Below are 17,721 nucleotides of genomic sequence, written 5' to 3' on the forward strand. Positions count from 1 at the left end.
TCCCACCTCCGCCTTGTGTGTGTGGAGTTTGCATGTTCTCCCCGTGCCTCAGGGGTTTCCTCCGGGTACTCCGGTTTCCTCCCCCGGTCCAAAGACATGCATGGTAGGTTGATTGGCATCTCTGGAAAAAAAATTGTCCGTAGTTTGTGAATGAACGAGTGTGTGTGTTTGTGCCCTGTGATGGGTTGGCACTCCGTCCAGGGTGTATCCTGCCTTGATGCCCGATGAAGCCTGAGATAGGCACAGGCTCCCCGTGACCCGAGGTAGTTCGGATAAGCGGTAGAAAATGAGTGAGTGAGAGTGAGAGTATCAGGAGTTGTGAGTTTGTTTACAGGCTCCAAATGGCCCAAACAAGAAAGATCTTTTCTATCTTTTTATGCTAAGAACTACTCTCTTTATAGAACAGAAAAATAAGTGGGATGCCCAGTACACAACTGGAAAACAAGAAAATTTCTTTGAGAGCACTTCCAGTTTGCACCGTTAAATTTTATGCCAGCTGTTATTTGGGAAGAATTTTAATTTGTCTCAGTAAGATGTTAAATTGTAACTTGTCAATTTAACATATTACTTTCAAATCTTTGTAATGACTCAAGACACAAGTGCAAACAGCAGCTTTATAGTCGACACCTCTCAGCAAACTCCTCACCAAAATGTATGCAGGAAGTATTGGTAATGACTGGAGAGAATTACAGAGTTCACAAGGTGATGGAGAATAAAGAGTGCTTATATAATGTGGTCTATAATTGTGAACAAGTGTGTGTAATCAATAAGATGGCAAACTTCAGAGTTTCAAGGGTGTAATCTAAAAAGCGGCTGTTTTAGGAGGCCGCATTGTACTCTGGGTTATTGGTGCTACTGGTTTAAGGCATGAAATGTGGAATGGTGGAGCTAGGCATCTGTGACATCGCAAGTTCAGTTTATATGCAACTTCATTAATAAGTTTTAGGATTTTGTTTTCTACACCCCTCTTGGATGCAGCGATCCCTGGAGGACAATCAGACTCAGTTTCCATGTTTATAGTGGGGAGTTTCTCCTCTGTGACAGTCTTGTGAACTCCTTGGTTACCTGGGTTGTGGGTGCACATCCTGAACCATTCGGGTGAGTCGGTTTTGTTGGCTTTCCACAGGAACAGCAGCCAAACAGCAGACATACTACTCCTTTGATGTACTGCTTTTTACTTACTGCATGGTGCGGTAGAAGGCATATGCAGATGTTAATTAGCGCCATTGGGACTGGAGGTGCGTGATGTTGTAGATGTTGTGGATGTTATTAGGGGAAATAGTAGCTCAGTGGTTGAGTCATTTTACTACTGATTAGAAAGTTGTGAGTTCAAATACCAGGACTACCAGGCTGCCACCACTGCACTCCTGGGCAAGGCCATTAACCCTCAGTTGAACTGAGGCTTGGATAAGGATTGAAATGTAAGTTGGTTTGGATAAGGGCTTCAAATGCAGTAAATGGAAATCTTGTAGTGTGAAGCATAGCACTCTAGTGGTAAAGTTGGATGCTATTAATAATTCCATAATTTAGTCATTGACTAAACATCATGTTAAGTAATTAAATGGTTTAAGGTATCAACACCAGCTAATTGAAGCATTTACTGTACCATTTAGTACAAATCCATGAAAGGCAGAAAAGGCAAAAATATTTTTGGAAAGAAAAGAGTATTAACTCAACAGTTTAACTCTTAATTTAACTATTATTACATAATCTTATTTTTACTAAAAGAAAAATCATTTAATGAAGTTGCATTTAGAGAAGGACTGGTGGGCCTGAAAATGGCTGCACATTGTCTGGAAATCCAAACTCTTGTTTTGTTTTTTCTCCTCATGATCCTGGGCTGAAAATTCCCATGTGTGTCCATACACCCGTGCAATTTCAAAGAAGATATACAGACAATGTGGAGCAATTCTCAGCACCAGCAGTCCTCGCTTTCATTTCAAGATAGTTGGACATGCTCCATGAAATAATTAAGACCAAGGGAATAGTTCTCACCATACTAAAAGTTTTACAAGTGAACCAACACCATGATCTTTTCCAAAACCAATATAAGGTCCATTTCATGGTAGAGCAACTTTAAATGGATGTGCACTAAGACATTAAATCCATTCAACAGAGATGAAAAGAGTTGCAAAACAATCTTCATTCATCGTTATGTCGACTGAAAAGAGAAACTCCTATTGAGGTAAACAGCTCCCCCACGAATTTACAAAATGAAAACCATTGCTTCTCAAGTATCTGAAATTTCCCCTTCAGTTTCCACAACATTTTCTGGCATGATCACATGAAATGAACTTTCCCTACATGTGGAAAGATCCAGATACTGTGGCTTATATTTCAGTGTTATGGGATTTGTTATGCACAGCATCTTCTTCCTAATCTAACGCTAAACACTTTTCCAGCAGTGTTACATGCATTTACAGTTCATGACTTGTAAAAAGTAGACAGTTGTCTGCATTCTTGCCTGAAGATTATAAAGATGAACTGGAGACACATGTCTGAACGCAGAAACAACAGGAATAATCAATCAAAGATGATGTTTTCTCAATTTTTGCATGAGATGGAAGCTCATATTAACAGAAGCTGATATTGAAAAGATGATCCTTAAGATCATCAGATCCTATAGCCAACTGCGTGACTGTTTTTCACCTGTAGAGAAGGTTTGGTCATGTGGACCATGATTATCAGTTGGAATATGAGTGCAGGTGTAGTGCAAGGCCAACAGTTTCCTCCTTAGCATGAACACTTGAAACACCATCTTGTATTCTGCACCATCTTGTGAAAACCCTTCAAAGGCTCTCCAGATCTGAGCTTAAAATGAACTACCATCCATTAGTTCATACATTATGAACTTAATAATAATGCTGGCTTTTTTGAACGTCCTTACAGGCAAATTATTTAGCCAACCCGGTTTGAAGGAACCTGTAAATATGACGATCCATTATCAATTAAAAAATGGATCACCGTGTGAGTCATTTATACGCTAACATTCCTAATTGGTATACTTTTTTTTGCCCCAATGAAAATGTGAACTGAGCCAGTCACAATATTGTGCACTCTTTGATATTTACTGACATCACTTCTCTTTTCAGCTTACATGCTCTCAGGGTTATCGGGACTCGTGGGATGTCGTGTTCTCTGTCAAGGTAAAAGGAGAATGTTTGGGTTCATTAATACAAAATCAAGTTTAATTCATAGAAAAACGTACAAATCTGATGCTGTCGGTTTTCAGCTCAAAGACAAATATAATTTCTAAAAAGAAATGATGTTTCTACAACAATATATTTAACAGAATTTCAGGAATAGGGATTAAATACTCTATTTAATTTCCTCTATTTATTTTAACTTGCGCCAATCCAGCGTTCAGACTCGATCAAACACTTCAAACAAAAGATCAACAAAGAAAATGTGACAAATTCCCATGTGGACATATTGGATATATTACCAAGCATATTGGTTCCAACATATTGGAACTGGTTACCAAGCAGTTCCCGACTACACAGCTGATAATATTATTATGCCTCCCCATAACCTCCCTTTTCCTTAAACCTGATATGGTCTTAGTGTTGTTTGATTTGTTAAGGCTTTCTATTCTGAATGATTAAATCTTTTAGTGTGATTTTTTTTTTTAAAATGGCAAATCTCACCCAGGGACAAATCAATATTGCACAATCCTGCTAACTAGCATCGATAAGCACAGTGGTTGTTACTTCCATCTCATGCAATTTGAGTTGTACATACCTGCAATAAACGTGACAATCCCTATTAAGGGCTTCAGTTGATTTGTACACATTTACATTTACATTTACAGCATTTGGCAGACGCCCTTATCCAGAGCGACGTACATAAGTGCTTAAATCTCTAACATTGAATACATTAATGCTGGATCACTAAGATACATACTTAAGATACCATGAGTTTAAAACATTTGTTCAAAGTTACAATGAAAAAGTGTCAAAGGTGTGTTTTTTTGTTTTGTTTTTTTAAATGCGAAAGATAAGGAAAGAAGTGCTAGTTGAAGTGTTCCCTGAATAAGTAGGTCTTCACAGGTACACGTGCCTTAGCAGTAGAGAAAACAAGAAATAATCTCAGAAAAAAACACACCACTTAATGTTATAGATGATGTTATAATTGACTATAGGATACATTCTCTCAGGCACAAAGCAAGCTCCATGAGGACATGATGTGTTAATACTGGGATATAAGAACTTGATTGGCCTCAACCCCACTGAACACCTTTGGGATGAACTGGAAAGCAGACTGTGCTTTCTCACCCAACATCAGACCCTCATCTCACGTATGTGCTTGTGGACCCAGAATCCAGAAGGTTAAAGATTATTATAACAAGAAAATTGTGGACCAACTCTATATTAATGCCCATGACTCAACAAGCACTTCTAGTCTGTAATGGTCAGAAGGTGTCTATATACATACTATATACATACTGTATTAGGCATTTAATGTAAATAATATAAGGTACATAAGATGACTGAATTGGGATAAATGTATATATATTAATTGTCAGCAGAATCGTATTATGAATGTGAATATTAGCCATGTTGTACAATTTATGAATGAATAGACAAATTAATAAATTATGTATGTGTGTGGATTTTGGAATGCAGAGACTCAGGAGACTCGAGCAGATGTTGCTCAGAGATGTCAAAATCTAGCAGCATGCCAAGAAATTTTACTAGTCGGTGTCTGGTGTGTTTCTGAGTTCGGTGGCTCAATGGCAGCAGATGCTCACCTTCAGAGAGAGAGTGAGGAATATGGACTTGATCTGTTTTTGTATATCATTGCTTGGAAGTAGTAAGCCCCACAACCATCAATCATGTCATGTGGGTGGGGCTTACATTTTCCGTACACTTTCTAAGAGCTGTGAGTGTACAAGAAAAATAAGAGCATCTTTATATAAAGACTACAGTTAACAGAGACAGGCTTTTGTGATGTGGCCAACATTTTGGTTAACAAGGCTTCTAGTTAGACGATAAACGCTTCATATGCAGTCCTAATGCCAATGAGTCAGAGTAGATTCATGATAAATATTCTATATCAGAGAGCAAAAGTGTATTTGAGCACATGTGAGTGTTTTTGTGTTGGAGTGTGAGACTCGCCCAGCATCTGCTTCTGCTCGTCTGGAGGAACGGCAGCCAACATGTAGGCCACGAGAGGCTCCTCATAATGCACTGGATCAGAAATACTGAAAGACAGAACAGTTTTATAAATCATTAATATTACTACGGAGAATTCTTATTCCTTTATTGTACAGTAACATGACTGTCACTTCACATTTATTGGAGCGGTGGGTTAATATAGATATTAGGCACATTATATATTGGATGCTTCATAATGTTGGTCTCTAGGTAGGTAGCATTTTAGGAAAAACCATCATAACATCATTGCAGATTAAGATGAAAGAAGACTTGTAGACTTGTACAGGCAGGAACACAGCTGAGAGCAAAAGTGTGTAGAGTATGTGTGCGGTGTGTGTGTGTGTGCATGTGTGAATCTGATAGCGCTCAACCACCACCCCATATCTACTACCCCTGTCCTGTGCATTTATGTGTGACTCACACATTCACCTGAGGCACCTCATTGGCCATTGTTCCGATTGAATGATTCACGTTCGGAACGTTCTGGAAATCTGCACACAGACAGTATAACAAGTTACTCATCGCAAAAGCATCAGACAAACACATGCATCTCTGGGCTGCATTCCAAAACCTGCTTAAACGGTGATAAAAGATGTCAAAACAGTGCAAAAGTGTGCAGTTTGGGACACAGCAACATTTCTTATCATGGAAAATACAAAGAATAACTTTACTCTACACTCAAATGAAATTTTATGCTATAGTAAAGATAAGAAAAGGTTAGAAAGGATATTTCTCTCAGCTATGGCATACTTTTCGTTTGACACACCATTACTCATAGCACTGTGTGGTTTGGGACGCAGTCGTTCAGAGACTCCAACCCACGCGCTCTAACAAATTAAACACTGATATGAAATCAAAAGGTTTTACTCACACTAAGCCTGAGTGCTCTGTGTGGAGGTCGACTAAAAGACGGGCTCAGCTTCTGCGCCTGAAATATTCTGTACATAAAAACACACCAACACAGCCTTTTTTTTTGTCAGATCAAAATCACCTAGGTAAGAAAGTAAGATACTTTATTGTCATTGTATATAATACAGCATGGCAAGTCTCGGAAAGCAACAAATGACACTTTCAACATCAACATCGACACCAATCCATTGAATTTCTGTACCAGGGAACCTACACAGAGTCACACGGAGATTGGAGTCTATAGCAAAGGACTCAGGGTACAAAGCAGAGAGACACCATGGATGAGGTTCCAACCTATGGCATCACTGAAGACAATCACACACTTACACAATACACACAATTTAGAGCTGCTAATCAATCTACAAGATAGGTCTTTGGACTGGGAGAGAAAACCAGAGTACTCAGAGGAAACCCCTAAAGCACAGGAACAACATGTAAGCTCAGTAGATCTCAGGGTAGAGACAGGAATCAAACCCAAACCCTGGAGATGTGATGCAAACGTACAAATTTTAACATACAAACTCATTTTTAACGCGTCTTCTTAGAGCAAACCTTTTCTCAATATCTAAAAGGTGTAAGAAATTCACACACTCCACCTTCAGATCTGTTCTGACACGTGCAACAGCAAGGAATTAGGAAAACACACAAGATTTGAAATCCACTAGATGGAGACAAAACCTTAAACAAGCTATGTAGGCCACATAGATGTAACACTGAGTTATTTCATTTGATTCCATTCAGCTAGTGCATGTATAAAATAATTATCTGCACCCAAAGCTGCTTTTTAGAGGCTTTCAGAGACATGACTGGAATCATTGATATGACTCATATGATTCATAATTTCATTTTTAATTACAGGTGGCTTAGTGGTTAGTATATGTGCCTCTCAACTCCAGAGTTGGGGGTTTGATTCCTGCCTTCATTCTGTGCGTGAAAGGAGTTTGAATTTTCTCAATTTTCTTCAGGGGTTTCATCCTGGTACTCTGGTTTCCTCCCCAGTCTATAGACATGCATTATAGGCTGATTTGGAGTGTGTGTGTGTGTGTGTATGTGTGATTGTGTCCTTCAGTGGGTTGGAAGCCCACTGGAGTCCCTTGAATTGGACAGATGAGAGATCAGAGAGTCATAACATTAATCTGAAAATACCTGCCGAAATATAGTCACGATTCCAAGCTTAAATACGACTGTTGATTTTTATGAAATGAGTCTTATTTGTTATTCATGAAAGCATACTCTTTGTAGCAAATAAAATTGAGCTACTGAAAAAAATTAGAAATTTGGAATGCACTGTGATTAAGTAAAGATGGCTGAAGTGAAACTGGAACTGTTTCACTGTCACACCAACAAATCTTTGGTCGACTCTGCAGTTCAGTTACTAAGAATTTCACCTTTAAACATCTGGAAAGTTCTTTCATTGTGTCTGAATTCTGAAGCTCATCTGTGCTTAACTGCTCTGTGCTCTTTTTAGCTTTAAGTTACGTCGATCTAACGTGTGTCTCTTCTGTTCTTTTGAACCTCTTGTCTTCATTTTCCCAACCTCAGCTGTGAGAGGAAGTGACCTTGTGTGTGGTGCAAACTCGTTCTGATTAGTGTACAACGCTGAAGCAGAGCAGCCATGTTGCTCACCAGTTCCACCGCTTTCTTTTTATTTTTTATTGCTCTATCGACCTTTCCATTTATATCTAAAAGCACAGGTGAGTCTTGTTTTCATATCACCTCCAAACATAATAATATACAGTATTCTTAGCAAAAAACAAAAAAAAAGGTGTTTCTTGTTTGAGTTTGTGTTGACACGAGGCACCGTTCTGATTACAGTGCAGTTGAAATATTCAAAGCAGATAATAAGAAGGACAGAAGGACAGTCCTTGACTCTCAGATGCACAGCAGAGTATGAGGAAGAGCCTTGTGGAAACGTCTTGGTGGTTTGGTGTTTTTGGGTGTCAAACGACTGTCAGAAACTTATTGATCCGGACAGACACTTGATCCAGGTCAATGAGACTAAAGCAGACGGTGGTTCCAGGCATCGAGATGTTTCCATTACATTCACACAGCTGACTCTCAGGGACACTGGCAAGTATCTATGTAAAGCCACATGTCAGCAGACCGGAGCCTCAGCTGTAGGACATTTCATTAACATCACTGTAACAGGTATTAGCTTTGTACATCTAATATTCAATTCCAAATACTGTATAGCTAAAGGTAAAGATTTGGAACAAGACTAGTCAAGATGAATCATTTGACAAAAAATAACATGCTCCTGATGAACCACAGCAACTTGAAAATAGGCTTTATTCTTTATGCATGAAAACTGAACAAAATTCATTTAATAAACATCTTAAATGTCTCATTTGAGATGAAATATTTTTTGGTCTACATTTTCCCTGTCAAGTGTCAGCTCTGTTTATCGTGTATACAAATATACTGTATATACAGGATGTATATCTAAGTACATATGTATTTTCTACCTTTTTTAATGATCTCACCAGGCCAGAAGGAGACCGATGACAAATAGCTTCTTTCCAGGAGTCACTAATAAAGGACAGGAGATTCTTGTGTGAAGCGGAGTGACGGACACATGGATGTGTTTCTTCTGACAATCAACACACCTTATTTTTTTATGGATTTATAAAAACCAGATCATAGGTCTTGATTATGATCATATGGAATGTTTTTCTTTCATTTTATTTTATTTTTCCGTCTGCTAAATATTTAGTTAAGAGCTTACTTACAGGTTTGTTCTACAAGACTTTTAATTGACTCTAAAGTGAGAGAGGGTGAGAGTAAGAGAGAGAGGGGTGAGGTAACAGTATTCTGTGGTTAGCTAACTGAAAAGAAAAAGAAAAAAAACTCTTCCTGTGAAGGATCTCTTCCTGTGAAGCCACCATGTCACTCGTCTTTAAAAGCAAGTCTCAAGTAAAAGTAGTAACCATTCTAACAATCAGTAACTTCATAGCAACTAATAGTTAATTAGACACGTCACTTTCAGTTTATTTTGAGAACCTACACAAGCTAGCTTGCTCTCTTATACCTCAGCGTATACGTCTAACTGTGGAAACTTCAGTTAAAGGATGATGTCAGACTTAAAAAAGGACTGGAGGACAGAACGATGCCATCTTTCAAGACCATTTCAGGATCTTTGTTCTGCTTTTAAAAGAAGTTGCGCTTCTTTCGGTCTTATGAGTGAATTGCACAATGTTGGAAATCACTGATATTTAAAAGAAATATCAGTTACACAAATTAATGTGTCTTAATTTTGATAAATTGCTATGATCGAGGTTCCTAGTGATATGTGATGTGATCACTACTGCACAAACCTACTAGTTTCCTTCATGTGATGTCATGTGGATGTGTGAGCAAAACTGCAGCAAAAAAAACATTTTCAGGTCATTTTTTGGACATTTATAGCAAAGTTAAGTTCTGGTTAGATGTGTATGGAATTGTACAACTACGTTAACTAATTTATGCTTTCAACAAAACACATTTTGGAACTTACTTTGATTTAGCGTTTTAATTTCCTAGATGTTTTTTTTCCCCTTCATTTGTACATTCTTAAATTCTGCCAATGTTGAAGGTTCTCTAGTGGCACAACAAAAGCATTTAATGGCATCCTTAGCCGAAAGAAACAGATGTATTTCTTTGTTTTCTTATAGCACCGTCCTGTCTAAACCGTAGAGACTAAATTATGTGAGAATTAAGTGGAAAACTCAAATCTGGTACCAACATTTATGCCACAGTTAAAGTCACAGAGAACATATAGACTTTTTCTTTGCTCTGATGCTTGATGTGAACATTAAAGTTCTGGACCCGCGTCTGATTTCTTTTTTTTTGTGCAGTGTGCTGCTGCTACAAGAAGGTGTAGGTGTTTTATATGAATGAAAAACTGACAGCCAACATTCCAACTGTCATAACTCTACAAATGCTCAAGAGTTGAAGCAAGATATACAACTGTACGATATCAAGTATACGATTTAAGTAATTTAAACAAATCAACCACACACTCCACACACACTAAGCCCCCACACTTTCACCCCCCCCTTTCTCACTCCCTCACACACACACACACACACACACACACACACACAAACCCCCCTTTCTCACACCCACCCACCCCCTTCTCACAATCATCCATATTTTCAAAGGGTTAGGATTAGAGGGGAAAAAACCTGTAGAATCTTTCCTTTTCATCATCCAAATATTTACCAAACACTACAGGTTTTCCATCACCCATCACCATATGTTGAAATCGATGGCATTTTACAGTAAACTAATTAGCCCACAGTCATATACTCGGTTATACAGTCAGTTATTTAATTTGATTTCATTTATTCAGCCAGTGCATTTCATTACAGCACAGTCAGCAGTGTGTTTTAATGATGATAGAAAGTGCATTCATGTCCTTCAATATAGAAAAATACTCAGATGTAGGTTTTACCAAAAAAAAAAAAAAAAAAAAAAATCTATCCTAAATCCTGACAAAATTAAAGTATGTCTATAGTTCAGTAGTTTACTCGAGTTTATAAGTATTTAAATGTCAGCCATATTTTCCATCACCTTCTTCCTCATCTGCGTCCAAAGTGCTTCTTAAAGGCTTTCAGAGACTTGGCCATCATTGGTGCTACTCCTAGGATAAAAAATAAAAAGAAAGAATTAAATGAAAAGATCCTCTAAATAAATCTAGATACTTTCAGAAGAGAAATATTTAAAGGTAAGATTAACACCCTGTCTGACTGTAGAGACACAAGAGACAACCAAGCTGGGTGAAAAAGTAATGTCTCTCAGCATATAGTGCAATATAACTTACTAAGATCATCTCAACCTCGAGTCCCTCCGTACAAGAACAGCCTACTATAGAATATTCCTTCATCGTGACACTCTTTACATCCAACATCAGTCTGTTCGCTTTCTTGTAAACAAATTCTGTGCTAAACAATAAGGCTTTTTGTATTCCTTATGACCAGACCAACATATAATATATATAATATATTTATATATTAAATATATATAAAAGCCAGAAAATTAAAATGTTCAAAAGCTCAAATAAAAAAGATAAAAAAGAAGAAATAAATAATAAATTAATAAATAAAAAACTAAAAATATTGCTGAAGATACCTACTATTATGTTTTATTTATAAAAAATAAATAAATAAAAAAATAAAAAAATAGGGGTACAAAAGGAAAAACATCAGGAAACAATGCATAATACACCATGTAAAGTTTTTTGGTGGAAGCTTATAAATCTATAGGTTTTTACTAGATGCTAAAGAACTGCAATTTCCCTTAGTTCAAGTTCCATTATGGAGTTGAAGCAGTGTGAGCTACGTGGTTACATTAAGGGGAAGTGGAGGCTCAGTGGTAAAGCCTTTGAGCTACAGAGGAGTAAAGCTTGAGAGTTCAAACTCCTACACGGCCAAGCTGTCTCCAACCTCCCAATGTTTGGATGTTTCCTGCCTCAATTTCGGAGCTAGTTTGCTTTTCTCTAATTCTCCAGAGCTGCTTAAACCAATTAGTCAATTCTACAGTCAAATGTTTTAAGACAAGCCTGAACTGTAGAAATCAAATCATACACCTCAATTTGTAGCTTTAAAAGTAGGGCTTTCATCTCCTGTCCTATTCCCACATCCTACAACAGTCACTTGGTGCATTGTAAACTATAAAAGACATGAGACACGCATACTCACGTCTGATCCTTCGTGGATCTTGGGGCTGGCTGGCTCCTGATCCAGCATTAAAAGGTTTAGGAGGCTCAGCGAAGCCTGATCTACCTCTATTCTCAGAAATTCTTCCACTAAATAGAAAGAGACACAAGCAGTGATTATAACAATAAATAAATAAATAAAAAGCAACATAGATTAGCGATTGGATCCACACAGTCCATAGTTCATCTACATAGCTGAGGAAAATAGACCAACTGTTTGTTTTTCTTCCTTCTAGGCTATTAGATTATAATCACACCCAAGGCATTTCATCTAGAGATATCCCACCAATATCCATGAGCTCAGAGAGTGAGTACAGACAGCTTTTGTCCACACTTTTAAATCACTCACATGGTCAAAAAATATTAAAATGACCTTATATTTTGATAAATAAACTGCACATCATCAAAGTTCCAAAGCTGAAGGTTGGTTAAGGATATGACAGGCAGATCTGGTTTGGAACTGACCTGGATTTGTCTACAGAGTGAGGGAGCCCAGGGCCTGCTGTGCCATGGATTTCCTGCTGGATTCGTACGTTTCTAGGTGGTTTGGCAGCTGAATGAATAAACGCCATCTTCACCTGTCTTCCTGAGGAGGAAAAAAAAAAGCACAGCTGGGAAAACCAGCTAAAGGTGAAACAACATATGATACAAGTATACATATGCACCAAATCATATCATATTTAAATAAAATGATTAAATTATTAGGTTGGTAAGAATGTTCTTATGGTTTAATAGTCCATCTAGTTGAACTTTAAATCTTATTCATTCACTGCAAGTATATTTTGAATATGACAATTTGGCATTTTACACCTCGGGCTGTAACCAAAAGGTCATCTGGTGGTGAAGCTTTTACTAATGTCACATGGCTGACAGTCACATACTGCACATTCTGGGTTAGATAAAAGAGAGTACAGTAGGTTCCTTGTAAAGGGGGACTTGACCATTGATCAGCATTTCATATCACTATAGTTTTCACATATTCAGAGCCCAAGCTGACAGGCAGTTGCCTGTTAACAAGCTATCCAGTTTCTAAAGCAAAGGTACTAAAGCGCAGACTCTTTAAATTCCAAAGTCTAAGTTCTTACTAGTTCCAGTTCCGATCAGTGCCGTGTTTAAGTAAATAAACTTACAGAACAATTAGTACTGTATAGCATAACATCATGACCGTGCTTCGGTGTACAAAACTAAACTTGTCCGATAACCATTTCTAAAATCAGCACAATCAATCAAAATGTATTTGTATAGCACTTTCAACACCATAACAATGGACCAAAGTGCTTTACATGGTAAAAACATTATATAAGTCATACTGTAAAAAGTATAATCATAAAACATCAACTAACATCATAAAAGTACAAAAATACCATACACTGTAACTCAGGAAAACATACTAATCATATAGCAAAAGCCTTGTAAAAAAGAAAAGTCTTCAATTGACCTTTAATACTACCCAAAGAGGGATTTCAAAGACAATGGTAGCCCGTTCCATAACACGGGAGCTGCCACAGAGAATGCACGATCTCCACTCCTCCTCAACCGTGTTCGCGGAACGGACAACAACATATGCTCATTTGCTCTCAAAGGGCGAGAAGATTTGTATGGACTCAACATAGCTTTGATGTAATGAGGAGCCTGTTGAAGTAAGGCCTTATACACAGTGATCAGGACCTTATATTCGATCCTATACAATATTAGCACAGATTAGCGTTGGCCTGGGGATCAATTTCTAACCCCAATCGAATCACTCGACAGTTACCTTTCGGCCTCATGGAGTGAGCGGAAACGATGCTCTTGGTGAGTTCTTGGAATTTGCGTTCTCGTTCTTCAAACAGTCGGAGGTACAGCTCTCTCCAGGATTCGTACTCTTCCAGCCGGGCGTTCTTGAAGTCTCGGAGGCAGTGCCTCTCCCATAGGTGATCCGTCACACCTATGTACACCTGCAGTGAACATGTATGACAGAAATTGCACAGATAAAAACAGTAGTTGGAATGCGAGGCTTTTACAGTGTTTTATAAGAACTAGCATCCTTAACTGCTACTCTCCAGTACAATTTATACCAAACCTTTCTTTTGCTGAGACACACAGCTTGTAACATAATAAAATGTGCAATATATACATCTTAATTATAAAATTCATATCATCGGCATTACATATACATTTCTTTTTACAATGTACTCCATCTCCGTTTTTAATTACTTAATTTAAATTCTTTAGTAGTTTTGTTTATATGCCCTTGTTTGTGTCTGAACGTTGTATTGTATACAATGTCAAAAAGAAAACCTTACTTTACCATGTAGCACTTATTATCCATGTCTAAGTCATTTGCTCAGGTTGTTTTATTTCGGTTCAAATATTTTTTTTTTAATAGAAACCTTTTTTCCATGTAAAATGTTGAAAGATTACTGAAGGACTGTTTTTTTATATCTAAAATGTTCTTGCTTTAAAGCCACACTGACTATACTGACTAAGTACAATTAGATTTTAACCCCAAAATACAAACAATAAACAATAGATGACTTATATATTAAATATACTGGATTTCATGAAGTGTATAATCAATTTAAGGCCCAATCTAAATGCTAGTGTATATTTCTTATTTTAACCCCCCTACAGGATTGAGTTCTTCAATCCGCAGCAGCTGCTCTGGTGTACAGCGCTCCAACACCGGCTCCAAAATTTCAAACGGCACGCCTCCGATTTCATAAAGCGCTACAAAGAAGAAAAGAAAGGGAAAAATTATGTCCATCACTCAAATCTTAAGAAGCTGAGCTGCATATTCAGATCACTCACAATCGATGTTGTTCTGCAGAGTTCGGATGCATTGCTGGTACAAGGTCATCATGGTGGGAAGATACACGACCTTAGTCCCGGAGTACACCTGCATCTTCTTATTCAGCCGCTGACCTGTAAACACTGGGGCTTCTTCGCAAACCTCGACACCATTTTCTTCAACTGCAAAGACGCAATATAAACACTCACCGCCACTTTATTAGGAACAGTCATGCAATTATACACTCAATCAGGTGGCAGTGGGACAATGCTCCAAATCATACAGGTACTGATCAATACCAGAATAAAGAAATAAAATAATCTGTTCTCAGTGGCTCGAGTGGCTCGGTAGAACGGTTGCTGGTGCCAGACAGGCTGGTTTGAGCGGTGAGCAGAAAAGCATCTCAGAATGCACAGTAGAGCAAAGCTTGAGGCAGATAACCTACAACAGCAGATCACCACATCCAGGTCTGCTCCTGTTAGCCAAAAACTGGAGCCTGATGCTACAATGACCACCAAAATTAGTCCATTAACGATTGGTAAAAGAAAAAGTCCAGGTGAAGTTCCTGAAGCAGTGCCAAAAATGGAGACTGATAATGCCTTGAATAATCAGCCATATACTGTATAAAGTACATAAAGTGGACCCCTGAAGCACAGTATCCCCCCCATCTTAATCTCTGTCTGGAAAATGTAAACAAACAAAGATTGACAAACCTTTCTTTTCTGTAAAGTATTGATATTGAGAAGGATCTTCACATTCAGGAGAAATTGTCGGTAATGGCACATTTAGCAGGTCCATCACAGATCTCTTTGAGACCTAACGAGGGAAAAAAAAAACAAATCCGATCAAAAACAGCCATAGTTTATGAATCATAAATAATTACTCTGCATATTCACCACTGGAGTTGGGGCTTCTGCTATGTATTTCCCTGACTTTGTGCTGGAGTCGTGCATTTTGGCATCTTTTTTCAGGTCAATCTTAATGCGCTTCGGGTTCTTGCCTTCGCATAATCTCTTCTTTCGTTTTGGAGCCTCAAGATCATAACTCAAGTATTCCTCAAAAGACATGGATGGCATTTTAGGGTCATCACTATCAAGGTTTTTCTCCCTCTCAGCATTTTTTTCTTTCCTTTTCTCGTCTTTTTTATTCTTTTTTTTGTGCTTTTTTGTGCTTTCTTTCAAAAAACAATTTTTGTCTTTCGTGGATATTTTAGGTTTGTGATTATTTGTTATGTCAGAAACTTTAGGCTTGACATCATTCTTTCTCTCAGCATGCAGGTTGCTAGTTGATTTCTCCATTGGCTGGAGTAATTTTCCATCTGTGATTGAAATCTGTGATATGAGGCCAACATCAGAGTCTTCCTTGGTGTCATTTTTCTTGTTGTTATTTATGCATCCTTTCAATTTGTTTGTGTTTGGCTTTGCTTTGCTTTGCTCAACAAAATTTTTTAAAAGTTTGTTTTCAGAGCCCAAGTTTTCATTCTTAGTCTTCCTTTCAGGGCAGACAGTATTCTGTGAAGTCTGACTCTTTTCATCTTGGTCCGTTTTCTGAACTTCAGTCTTAGATGATTCATTTGGAGCAGGAGGATAATGCTGTGTAACACTTAAATATAAAGGAGAAAATGATTTATTCTACCAAATGATAATTGCATTCTTCATATGCAATGATTAAAAAGTCTTTTTAAATATCTTACCTCGGAGATGGAACCAATTTTTTCCATCGATGCACTAAGGTTTTGGCCACTTCCCCAACATCATCGTGTTTACGAAAGGAGTTTACTACTTTTCCAATTCCTGTCTCCTAATAAGACAAGGTGTGTGTGTTCACAACAAGTGCCAACATCAAATAAGCAGAGAATTTTTAATGGAAAATTTTGAAAATCAACTCACAGCAAGAATTTCAAGGGTTATGTCCAGTTCTTGAAGCTTCTTTAAGATTTTCACAAGCTGCAATTAATAGAAATTCACCATGTGTATAAATCAATACATATATACATACATAATTTATTTATGTATATATATATATATATATATATATATATATATATATATATATATATATATATATATATATATATGTGTGTGTGTGTGTGTGTTTTACTAATTTAGTATAGTTAAGGGATTTAAAAATACAAAAAACATACAAAGAAACAAACCAACAAAAAAGACACAGGAATCCAACCCAGTCCATTTAAGGACAGCTGCCAGGTCCATCTTGACACTTCACAAGGAAGCCAGATTGTGCTGAACAAGCAGTCACTATATTTGGCAAAATCTACACATGCAGCTACTCCACTGGCAAAGTGCTATAATTGGGCAATGCCACTACACCCCTAGTAAAGAGGCTGTAAAATGAACAGCTGCCATGCTTGTGCAAGTTAAAGAACATCGAATATGAAAAATAATGTGAAGTTTCAGGACGTTAAAAAGAAAAACACTTTCAGATTATACAACAAGCATAAACTGACCACTTCATCATAGCAAGTCATATAGAAGCGTATAGAGAAACTAATTGCTTTACTGCTTTCCTGTAGCTTGACAGTTGCGCAAACAACTGCTGTAGTATTTTTAGGCCAGGACACAAGCACCCCAACCCCCTCTACCATGTTGTCACTCAGTAGGAGCACAAAAAAAACCTTCCCACCTGCATGAGGACGCAATATACTAAATCCTAAACACCTCGAAGACAAGAATTAGAGTAACACTGGAGTTATTAACCCACCTTTCATACATAGAACCTAAAGTAAAGCTGACTTTAGTAGAGATAGACAAACATTTTTTTTTCTCTCTTTTCTGTGACAGTTTGTGTTATGTCTGTTTGTATATTAAATATCTGCATCTACATGCACCCGTATTCGTTTATTTAGCCACACTGGAGATCCTGAGCAAAGCACACAAGTGGGGTTTGAACGGCTCACAAACAAAAGCTGCCCTAAATCTAACCCCTGCAGCACACACTTGTGTTTTGAGAGCCTCGTGCTACAAATGTTTTTCTCCCGTTTGTGGTGAGCAAACCATGAACAGTACCGTGTGTCCTTCGGTGCTTTCTTTCAGCTGAAGTTTCAGCTCCAGCACTTTTTTCATGTCTGCCGACGCCATGACGTGCGACAGCGGTACAGCAAACGGAAAAGCAGCCGCCTGCAGCCGGCATTTTTATACCGGCAGCAGACAGCTGTGTCTGAGTTAGCCGGA

General features: G+C 37.8%; 2 protein-coding genes across 2 annotated transcripts; one reads left to right on the forward strand and one right to left on the reverse strand.

The window, feature by feature from the left end:
* Positions 1-7,452: 7,452 nt before the first annotated feature.
* Positions 7,453-9,873, forward strand: zgc:174945 (uncharacterized protein LOC793867 homolog). The gene is made up of 3 exons (XM_060871339.1): positions 7,453-7,759; positions 7,881-8,213; positions 8,552-9,873. The coding sequence occupies exons 1-3, from the start codon at positions 7,681-7,683 to the stop codon at positions 8,575-8,577; spliced, it is 438 nt and encodes a 145-aa protein (XP_060727322.1). The 5' UTR covers positions 7,453-7,680; the 3' UTR covers positions 8,578-9,873.
* Positions 9,874-10,370: 497 nt separating this feature from the next.
* Positions 10,371-17,710, reverse strand: eloal (elongin A, like). Its single transcript, XM_060871340.1, has 11 exons — positions 17,557-17,710; positions 16,420-16,476; positions 16,224-16,330; positions 15,427-16,132; positions 15,244-15,346; positions 14,551-14,712; positions 14,372-14,469; positions 13,517-13,697; positions 12,226-12,346; positions 11,744-11,850; positions 10,371-10,686 (listed from the first exon to the last, which is right to left on the reverse strand). Exons 1-11 carry the CDS (start codon positions 17,626-17,628, stop codon positions 10,625-10,627), a joined length of 1,776 nt encoding a protein of 591 aa, XP_060727323.1. The 5' UTR covers positions 17,629-17,710; the 3' UTR covers positions 10,371-10,624.
* Positions 17,711-17,721: the final 11 nt, after the last annotated feature.

The sequence above is a fragment of the Tachysurus vachellii genome, chromosome 6 (genome assembly GCF_030014155.1).
Source record: "Tachysurus vachellii isolate PV-2020 chromosome 6, HZAU_Pvac_v1, whole genome shotgun sequence".
Lineage (NCBI taxonomy): Eukaryota > Metazoa > Chordata > Actinopteri > Siluriformes > Bagridae > Tachysurus > Tachysurus vachellii.

Coding starts and splice junctions, on each gene's coding strand:
- zgc:174945 (XM_060871339.1), top strand. CDS start 7,681: ATGTTGCTCACCAGTTCCACCGCTTTCTTTTTATTTTTTATTGCTCTA. Junction 7,760..7,880: donor ATTTATATCTAAAAGCACAG/GTGAGTCTTGTT, acceptor TTCTGATTACAG/TGCAGTTGAAATATTCAAAG. Junction 8,214..8,551: donor CATTAACATCACTGTAACAG/GTATTAGCTTTG, acceptor TGATCTCACCAG/GCCAGAAGGAGACCGATGAC.
- eloal (XM_060871340.1), bottom strand. CDS start 17,628: ATGGCGTCGGCAGACATGAAAAAAGTGCTGGAGCTGAAACTTCAGCTG. Junction 14,470..14,550: donor TCTGCAGAACAACATCGATT/GTGAGTGATCTG, acceptor TCTTCTTTGTAG/CGCTTTATGAAATCGGAGGC. Junction 12,347..13,516: donor TCACTCCATGAGGCCGAAAG/GTAACTGTCGAG, acceptor TTTCCTCCTCAG/GAAGACAGGTGAAGATGGCG.